Source organism: Amborella trichopoda, chromosome 7 (assembly GCF_054954075.1).
Source record: "Amborella trichopoda isolate Santa Cruz 75 chromosome 7, AtrichopodaSantaCruz75HAP2 v2.0, whole genome shotgun sequence".
Classification (NCBI taxonomy): domain Eukaryota; kingdom Viridiplantae; phylum Streptophyta; class Magnoliopsida; order Amborellales; family Amborellaceae; genus Amborella; species Amborella trichopoda.
This window is the reverse complement of record NC_142342.1, coordinates 14,928,791-14,939,274: the sequence shown is the minus strand read 5'-3', so window position 1 is coordinate 14,939,274 and position 10,484 is coordinate 14,928,791. Positions and strand designations below refer to the sequence as shown.

The following is a 10,484-nucleotide window of genomic DNA, read 5'->3' as shown; positions in this document are numbered from 1 at the left end:
CCTTGTCCGAAATTGGTGTAGCTTCCCAGGACCAAAATGGGCCCTCATAGACCATAAAGGAACCCAGTGGAAGAGTATGGCATCTTAGTTTTTGTTTAGGCAAGCACACGCGAAAGAAAAAGAGAAGTAGAATTTCACTAATTTTGGAACGCAAAACCTGATTTTGTATATCTAGGTTTTGACATCAGTTAGGTTGTTGGATCCATATACACCCATCAAAACCTAGTTTTGGCAATGCCCAAAACCCATTAAAATGAGCTTCTAATAGAACTTCAAATCTCACTCCATTGTCACTAAGTTTATTTGAAGAAAAAACCCTCCACCAACAAGGAAACACTTGTGTGACTTTGATTTAAATTGCTTCTTTGATATCTTTTTGTTTGTTTTATGCAATTTTACTTCTAAAAATTGGTTTCCATTACAGCTTGTAATTCTGTTCCCCGTTAATCTACGATTTTTACTGCAAACCCGAGCTTATTGAGTCTTTTTTTTCCATTCCTAAGTATAACATAGATTGAATATGAATCTGGTTTTGACTATTGTTTGGAAATATGGTTTGAATCCATGGAATTCGATTAGGGTTTCTCTCATGGCCCTACAACTGTTAAACGTTTTGTTTGATTTATTTTTGTTTGTTTTTATGCAATTTTATCTCTGAAAATTGGTTTCCATTAGCGCTTCTAATGCTGTTCCCTGTTAATCTATGATTTTTACAACAAAGCAGGGTCTTTTTCTCCCATTCCTGTTGTTTTTGTGCAAGTGTAACAGTGATTGACTATTATTTGCAAATATGGATGGAATCCATGGAATACGATTAGGGTTTTCTCTCGTGGCCCTGCAACTGTAAATTTTTTGCTTCAATTTGTTTTCTCTCTCTCAACCTCACTTCAAAATCCGTCTCTCGAACCTTTCCGAAAATATCTTTTGGTAATCCAAAACTGGCTGCTAAATTGAGAGAGAGAGATTGCCGAAATTCAAAGAGAGAACCAAAACTCCTGCTACTTTTGGGGCATTTCAAGCCGTATTCTAGTGCTGTTCGCGCTCAAGCTCGCTGCCATTTTGGGTTGATTCAACTTCATTTTGATGCTTCCTTGTCCTGGAGTTTGCTACTATTTCTTGAGACTATTCGAGCTCCAAATTTCCTGCAGTTTGGAGCCTAAAATAGCCACATTTCTTTAGCTAGCCTCAACCTCGGTTTGGTATCATTCCACAAATAAATTGATCAGGGCGCTTCTCATACAACATAAAACTTATATACTTCCCCTTATCCAACCATCTATTTTGAATGGAGGGTTGAGATTGCCCCAACACAATGTCGTGTCTCTACACTATTTTATTTTTAATTTTTTTTATATAAACTATTTTGATACCAAATTTGGATGTTCAATCCACTATTAAACTTGCACTAGTGAAAAATATAAAAACAATATTTTCAATAAAAGAAAATGACCAAAATACCTTTGAAAGTTTCAAGGGGTATTTTGATCATTATAAGTTATCGAAAATTTATTTTTAATGTTTTTTATAGTGCGACCCAAGGAGAAGATCGTATGTACCAAATTTCGTATACATAAAATTTTTATAAACAAATATTAAAAAGAAAATACTTTGAGACGTCGGATTTAAGATCAAACGCTGAGTGGCTCTCTTGATCAAAATTGGACGACTGGATGGTAGGGGAAGCATAGATCTTCTATGTTGTAGGAGAAGTATAAAAACCTTTCCCTAATTTAAAATTGTGATTTATTTTCTTTTTAAAATTGTGATTTATTTTCTTACTGTTTGCATTGGTATATGTGGTCTATTACTCTAACATCATTAAGCTACACAAATCAAATGCTTTTCTTATGTGGAACAAAAAAAATTCTCTTCCAAGATAGGATAGATTTTGTTCTAGATTCAAACCCATGAGTTTTAGGGCCTAATGCCAATAATGAACATAGAAGGCAATTAGAAAAATAGTTTGAAGATGACAAAGTAGCTCTGACCACAATATTAAGTCTTATAGAGGACGATTTGATTAAGGTATTTGAGGATCATACCCCTACTCGAAGTATGAGGGGTGCCCAATCTGAAGTATGAGACTACTTCTAAAACCCATGTGCAACTCCTACCGAGTATGTCAACAAAATAACGGTTGCTCGCAAAAGAACTTGTTGTGGTCGGAAATCTAATCCTTGAGTGCATGCTAATGTCTATTGCCCTCAACAATCTCCCTTATTCTTAAGAGCCTGTTGCGATTGCTTTAAACCACTTTGCATAAGTTATCACTATTTTAAATCTTCCCATGTATCTCAACATTGAAGCTGAGAGAAGAATGATGAGAAGTCAAAAGGACTTCACTTCGCTCAAAGTTCATCTTCCTAAACATATGGGAAAACTAACAATAATAGAAACAATAATAAACGGAAGAAATTTTAAAAATCAAAAGAAGTAGGCTTATAGAGCATGTTTTTATTATAATGAAACTTGACACATCAAGGCTAATTGTCATAAGCCGAAAACCAAAATTAGGAGCCATAATAAAGCAATGCTCGGAAAAACAATAATTAAAATAAGAAAAGTGAATTAGTAGGTTGACTCAGCCTATACTCGACATGTTCTGAGGACCAAGGATGAATCCACAGAGTTGTAGGAGCTCGTAGCTAGTGACCAACAGATTTATATAGAGAATGACACCTATTGTGATATTCTCGATGCGGGTACTTATAAGGTGTGTCTACATGGAGAAACAAATCTCATACTTTGATACTTTGTATGCGTCCAATGTAAGATATAATTTAATTTTTGCTCCTACATCAGATGACAAATGGTATGAAATAAGGTTCAGGTATGGTCGTGTCACCAATGGTAAACATTTGTTGAGCATTGATATATCCTACTAAAGTTGACAATTTGTACCTTTTGGATAGGATGCTTAGTTTTTTGTGGATGATTCATATTTATGACATTTAAGATTGGGTCACATAAATTAGAATAAAATGAAAAACATTGTTAAAAGAGGTTTATTCCCCAACTTAGGAGAAATTATTTTCAAATCATGCAAACCATGTATTTTTGAAAATTTAACTAAGAAGTTTTATCGTAAAGGAAAGAGGTTTGCTAAACTTCTTAATATTGTACACTTCGATACATGTGGGTCATTAAATATAAAACAACATAGATGTATTGAATATTTAATAGTATTTATTGATGGTTATTCTTGTTATGGATATTTATACCCAATAAGTAGAAAATTATATGTATTAGAAACACTTATAAAAGAGGTTTAGTCCCCAACTTAGGAGAAATTATTTTCAAATCATGCAAACCATGTATTTTTGAAAATTTAACTAAGAAGTTTTATCCTAAAGGAAAGAGGTTTGCTAAACTTCTTAATATTGTACACTTCGATACATGTGGGTCATTAAATATAAAACAACATAGATGTATTGAATATTTAATAGTATTTATGGATGGTTATTCTTGTTATGGATATTTATACCCAATAAGTAGAAAATTATATGTATTAGAAACACTTAAGGAAATATAAAATAGAGGTAGGAAACAAGTTAGGAAGGCATAATACAATTCCTTTAAACAAATATGGGTGGTGAGTACTGATCTGATTTATTCATCGAGTTTTGTGGGAAACTTGTTATAATTCCCCAAATCACGGTGCCACACACGCCACAACAAAAATGATGTAGCTGAAAAAAGAAATGAAACTTTAATGAACTTGCTTAAGTCTATAATGAGCCATCTAGATTTATCACCGCGTTTTGCAGTGAGGCTCTCAAAACTGCAATGTACATTATTAACCATGTATCAACTAAATCCATAAACTTGACCCCTTATGGTAGGAAACCAAATCGTAGTATCTTGAAAGCCCGGGTTCTTATACACATGTACCTATACCACCACAAAATAAAGATAAATTACAAAGTAAAACTATTAATTGCTCCTTTATAGGTTATTAAGAAAATTCTAAGGGTTATATATTTTATAGCTATAATACTAGGTCCTTAATAGAGAACCGTGAGGCTCATTTCATATAAACTATAGATTAGAACGTACCTTTAATAACCTTATTTATATGAAATTGAAAAAAATAAGGGTCTTGACTCATTCTCCCTCTATAATTAGTGAGAATGGTTCTGTTGAACCTGTATACCAGATAGACCTAAGAGAATTAGAGCCCCACCTAGCACCTTAGATAAATTTTATGTGTTCATGAATGAAGATAACTATTATTTAATGAGTGAGGATACAACAGATAAGCCTCATTGCTGCAATGAAGCTAGTAGCTAACATGACTCAACTGAGTGGATTCATGCAATGGAAGATGAAATTGATTCCATTATGGGAATTAGTTGATCTCCCTAAGGACACAAGCCACTGGTTGCAAATGGGCCCTAAAGAAAAACTTAATGCACATGGATCGATAGAAAAATTAGTGGTACTTCACCTTTTACAACGTAATTATTAAAATTAGTTATATAGTCAATAGATTAGACCATTATGTATATGTCTGGAATAGTGAGAGCAATTTTATTATCTTATCTTTATATTAGATGATATTTTGTGAGCTGGTAATGAGATTAGTATGATTAACCATACTAAATCTTTGCTTAGTTCCTACTTTGAGATGAAGATATGAGAGAACCCTCCTATGCACTAGGCATTAGGATAATAAGAGAGAAGGGTTGAGGACTCCTATATTTATCTCAAAAGAATTATTTTGAAAGCATTTTAAAGAGATTTAATATGGAAAATTGTAAGTCTATAGATACATCCTTTTGTAAAAGTTTTGAAATTGTTAAAGAAACTGTGTCCATCAAGTGACAATGACAAAGTTGAAATGGAAAGAATTCGATACGCTCAAGCTATAGGATATATAATGTATATCATGTTATATAGAAGACCTGATTTGAGTCATGCATATGATCATGTAAATAGAGTTCAGAGCAATTACAGGATGGTTCATCGGCAAGCCGTAAAAAGGATACTTAGGTATATTAAAAAAATCAAAAAATACAAATTATGACTTCTAAGCTGATAATTTAGAGGTTATTGGATATATTGATGCAAACTTTATAGGAGATCTAGATGATAGAAATCAACCTCAGAACATATATTCCTCTTTAAGGGTGGATGTGTTTCTTGGTCAAACGAGAAACAAAGTTGTGCAGCTCGGTAAACTATGGAAGCCGAGTATATTTCTTATAGTATTTTTTTGACTTATACTGTTTGGATCAGTGTTTAAAAACTCGTCGAGTCGAGCCGGACTCGCCCAGTTCGACTTGGGAATCGTCTGATACCGAGCTGATTCCACGAAAAAAGCGGGAATCGCCCGTGTCTAGAGAGAACCGGGCGATTCCCGGCCATTCTCAATAGTGAATCGCTAGTCTCACCGAGAGTGACATGTGGCAGCCTCACGAGAGTGGCATGTGGCACTTAAAAATCTTCCACATGTGCTAATTCACCTCACTCGTTTTCTCCCTTCTCTTTTCTACATGCGAATCTGATGGACTAGTACACAGCATTTTATAGAGAACAAAGGGTCACTCATCCTTCGATGTGGGACAATTCCCACAAAAAACCATTCAAGCAAGATGATTGAATATGTATTATATTATAGTAGCTAATGAATCAGATCAGGCGATGTGGTGGTGTTGGTTGACAAAATTTCAGACAGGCGGCTTGAGTTCGAATCCCTTGCGCCTCGTCGTTTATATAATACAACATTTTTTTAAGATAAAGATAAAAAATAGAGATAAAGATAAAAAATAAAAAGCTTTTCTTGTTGTAAAACAAGCTTAAAAAATACAAAATAAAAAGCTTTTAAAGATAAAGATAAAAAATATAATACAACATTTTTTTATTTTTCTTGTAAAAAAATACAAGGTAATATAAAAAGTATTTCTTGCAAAAAAAAAAACAAAAGGCATAAATTTTTTTTTTGACAACAAAAATAAACAAAGGAAAAAAATACTGTTCCAAAAAATTATAAAAAATAAAAAATAAAAGGCTTTTCAAGATAAAGAAAAAAATATAATACAACATTTTTTTATTTTTCTTGTAAAAAAAATACAAAGTAATATAACAAGTATTTCTTGCAAAAAAAAAAAAAAAAAGGCATAAAAAAATAAAATGTACTTTGGCAACATCATTTTTTTATTTTTCTTGTAAAAAAAAATAAAAAATAATGCAACAAGCAAAAAAAAATGTAGTACAACGTCTACTTCTTTTGTCAAAAAAAAAAGAAAAAGATAATCAACAAGTGCCATATTTTTCTTGTAAAAAAAAATAAAAGATAACACAATAAGTATTTCTTGTCCAAAAAAATAAAAGGCATTTCTTAATACAACCTAGGAATAAATGGTCTAATTATATTTTTTATTTTTATAACATGATGGTCTTTAACATAAATTTAGTAATATTAATTTAAAGATAAGATTCATACAATGAGGCCATTTGAAATCTCTCTTTCTGCTAACAATCTTTTCTACTAATTTATTCTAGAAACCTAAAAAATTAAAGAAAATTGGTATGCATTCTAATAATTTCTACATTGATAACCAAATCTTTTATTTTATTTATTAATTTTTGTATTATAAATCATGTAGTGTACTATTTTTCTTACAGTTGTCAATAATACATTTTAAATTAGATGATAGTATAAACATTTTGGATTTGTTATTATTTATATAATAAAATAATTATAAAATATTGTTGGTATATAATATTATAGTTAGTTAGGTTGTAATAATTTAGGTTTTTTTAGCGGATTAGGATTTTCCGCCAATTCGAGATTTTAGAGGCCAAATTTTCATCGCTTTAGTCAACTCTTTATTGTAGTCCATATATGATTATATAATTAATCCATGATAATTGTATGATTTCTTTTGTGTAATGTAAATTTAATGGTCAACATAAGTTCATACAGGGAAATAGTATCTCAATATTCCCAAATTGATAAAAAAAATAAAAGTTAATAATGTAGTACCCTCATTTCTTATTGGATTCCTAAAAAACAACATTTATAATGAATTTTAATAATTTTTTCGGATTTTTTTGAAGCTTTAATTCGACCTATTTAGCCGATTCCCGATCCGAATCGTCGATTCACCCATCTGGATCAGTTTTTAAGGTGCGCGATCCGGGTCACTGATCCGCTTTTAAACCATTGGTTTGAATTATATGCTTTATAAAGGATTTGAAGCTGGATATAGCCAATAGATCAATTAAATATTTTTGTGATAATTAGGTTGTCATTTTATTAATTTAAAATGGAGCCTATAGCTCCAAAGGCAAGCATATAGAAATTGACTATAATTATGTTTATGATATTGTTGAAAAGAATGAAATAATTGTGAGTTGTTTACTATTATCTGATGTGATTACAAACCATTCGACAAAAGAACTAGGTACTGAATTTTTTTCAAAGCATATAAATTTGATGCAACATACGAACATCTAAGTCAAGGAAGTCCCAAAAGGGATATTTTTCGGTATCTTGTTCATGAGAGGAAATGCCGCATTTGCATGAAGAACCCCGTGACAAGACTGTGTTTTTTGGGCCACGAGATATATAACAACAATAGTGTGAAAAGCCTCACGATAAAGATATACTCTTAAACATTAAATATATTAAGCAGAACAAATTTTAAATGTATGAATATATTTGATCCTCATAACCAAGTGGGGGAGGTTGGTACATATGTGGTCATGGGGCTTCACACATGCCATGCATATATATTTTATTTTCTTGATTAATGTTTTCAAAAAATATTATATATTATATATTATTTATTTTTAACAGGTTTTTTAGAGAGAGAAAATATTTTTAATGGTTAGTGGATAACTTCCCTACCTCCCATGCTTTGAAAGCCACTTCTCATAAATTCTAAGAATGAAAGCCAAACAACGGATTACCCCTAGCTTTCTATAAAATAAAGTTTCATTACCACGAGAACACATATAAAATAAGAATATCTCAATCGTTTTCGTGAGTTGTTCTCTACTTTTCCCTACAGTTCGACCTGTGAACTGTTCGTTATTTCCATCTTTTCTCCCTTAGACATCTCATTGCTAATAAAAGCAAATTTCCTTAGGCATGTGTGCAGAGCGAGATTATCCTCAACAAACTACTACAAGTTTATAAAGTAATATTTTAGTGAGGAGGAGAAGTACAACAAATTCAGAGAGAGAGATTGTCTCCACCAGACTACAAAAAATTTTGTGCGTATTAATTTATGCACAAATTACAACTGGAGATCACCCTTTTGTCGTTTCTCAGATTCAGGAAAACAAAGAAAATGACTAAAAGTGATGTTAGTCATATGTTATAAGCAAGATGACCTCTTTCGTAGTATACAATTACGTAATCAATTCGTTATCTTCGATCAAAGATAATGCAGTATTGTCGATTACATAATGATACTTATGTCACATCCTTTACACAATGCAATAGTAATGTACATTATTTAACTTTATTTATTATTCAAGATAGGGTTCAACCATTGAGAATCCCTTCCATCAAATTTATAGCTAGAAGGATCACCCTTTTCCACCACATTTCTCCAATTTTAGATCTTATTCCAAGTTCCACAATGAATCGGTATAGTAGTCCCATGGATCATGAGATGAATTCCAAAACTCAGTTCCATCATGTGGATTAGCAATCCAGTTCTCATCCATTTGTAGATACGGTAGTGAACGATCCGCATAGAGAAAACAATCGTCAAATGTTATGGCACTCTCAGATAGTGAACTCCTAGCAGATAGTGAATTGTCTGGTGAGAAATCCTTCATTTGTGCATTTGGAGGCTCCATGTCTTTTGAGTGGGAGAGGGGATGAGAATTAGGGTCTTGGAAACAAGATGGAGAGGTTGCTTGGCATCTCTCTTGAGCCTCCTTCCTCAAATGGGTCCTCCAGTAGTTCTTAATCTCGTTATCAGTCCTGCCGGGCAATCTCCGAGCAATTTGAGACCACCTACAAAATTTTAGCAATCAATTTTCCTTTCAAAAGCAAATAATTTTTGACCAACTTCCGAGTAATTCGATATTCACTAGAAAATTTGCAGTGATCAGCTTACTTACCCAAGTAGACTTTAATATTATTGTTGGCAAATGAGAATGGCTTAACATTCTCCTATATCACAATATGTTATCATGTTAGTGTTCAATTATTGGTACCAAAAACTTACTTATTTCCCCATCGAGCATGGAGCTGGAGAACTAAACATTCCTCTTGAGCAGTCATTCTGCCATGTTTCAGGTCAGGATGAAGATAATTCATCCATCTCAACCGACAACTCTTCCCGCTCCTCTTTAGACCTAAAAGAGTCAATTTCCAAACAAAGAAACTCTCATAAATCCAAGAATAAATGTCCAGGATTTGTATCTCCTAGATATTCATATCCAGGGTACTAATCAAATCTAGGAATGATATATGAATCAAATCTAGGAATGAGATATTCAAGGAGCCAAACATTCTCTTAAATTCTTTCACCGACCTGATACTTGAGCTATGTGATCCCATCTCCTCTCCCCTATCAATTTCACAGACATTGCCAACTTTATGTCCTCTTCCTCTATCCAAGGACCCCTGCGCTGTTCTTCTTCCTCACCGCGCATTCCTACACGACAAAGAAGAAGACTACAAAATCCATATATGGTTTTGGCTATTTATATGCTTTTGTCTCACTCAAACATACACACATTTGGAAGTCGTTTTTCAAGTATAAATCCAAGTTTTTAAAGTTAAGACACAAAACAACACAAATTTGGAAGTTGTTTTTCAAGGATAAATCCAAGTTTTTAAAGTTAAGACACAAACAACACAAATTTGGAAGTTTGCTTTACATGCATGTTCGAGTGGTGGCTGTCGGGGTAGGATTATGAAAAGATAAAAGAGTCATACCATACATGTTGTCACTTCATATATTTATATACATTATCCAAGGGGCTTCCTTGGGGAAACCCGGGCCTTTATGTAAAGATAAAGAGTTATATCAATCACTGTATACATTTATGGACATTATCCAAGTGACTTCCTAAACAAGTTGGGGGAAACCCAAATATAAGTGTTAGAAATAAAGGGCCGTTAGCCAAACTAGTTAAGTAGAAGTATTATTTTATTTAGTGTAGCTCAAATCTTTAAACAAAGGAAAAGAGGAAGAGTCACAAGGTTCTATTCTCTGTCATATTTGGGGAAAACTATTTGTATAAGAGTTGGACGCAGACAAGTGCGCAAACATGGGGTTTTTCAGAGGGCCAAGATAGGTGGTGGTGGCCAATAAATGGGAAGCCCCTACCGTAAAAGGCCATTATGTCCTACGTGGAGGACACTAATTTGTGGGAGCTCCACCTTTCTCTCCTACTTTGTCCTCACTGTCGTCATCCTGAAGATTATGTGGTCTCGGTGTCCGTCCTCATAGCGCACAATGGACACACTCTTGTTTCCCTCTCTCCCTCCTTCCCCTGTGCACAAAGCCTCA

At 33.1% G+C, this 10,484-nt stretch overlaps 1 protein-coding gene across 1 annotated transcript; it reads right to left on the bottom strand.

Annotated features, from left to right (window-relative positions):
* Positions 1–8,467: 8,467 nt before the first annotated feature.
* On the bottom strand, positions 8,468–9,621 carry LOC105420027 (myb-related protein MYBAS1-like). Its single transcript, XM_011622070.2, has 3 exons — positions 9,501–9,621; positions 9,192–9,321; positions 8,468–8,977 (listed from the first exon to the last, which is right to left on the bottom strand). Exons 1-3 carry the CDS (start codon positions 9,619–9,621, stop codon positions 8,578–8,580), a joined length of 651 nt encoding a protein of 216 aa, XP_011620372.2. The 3' UTR covers positions 8,468–8,577.
* Positions 9,622–10,484: the final 863 nt, after the last annotated feature.

Coding starts and splice junctions, on each gene's coding strand:
- LOC105420027 (XM_011622070.2), bottom strand. CDS start 9,621: ATGCGCGGTGAGGAAGAAGAACAGCGCAGGGGTCCTTGGATAGAGGAA. Junction 9,322..9,500: donor TCACATAGCTCAAGTATCAG/GTCGGTGAAAGA, acceptor TGACTCTTTTAG/GTCTAAAGAGGAGCGGGAAG. Junction 8,978..9,191: donor CATGCTCGATGGGGAAATAA/GTAAGTTTTTGG, acceptor AAAATTTTGTAG/GTGGTCTCAAATTGCTCGGA.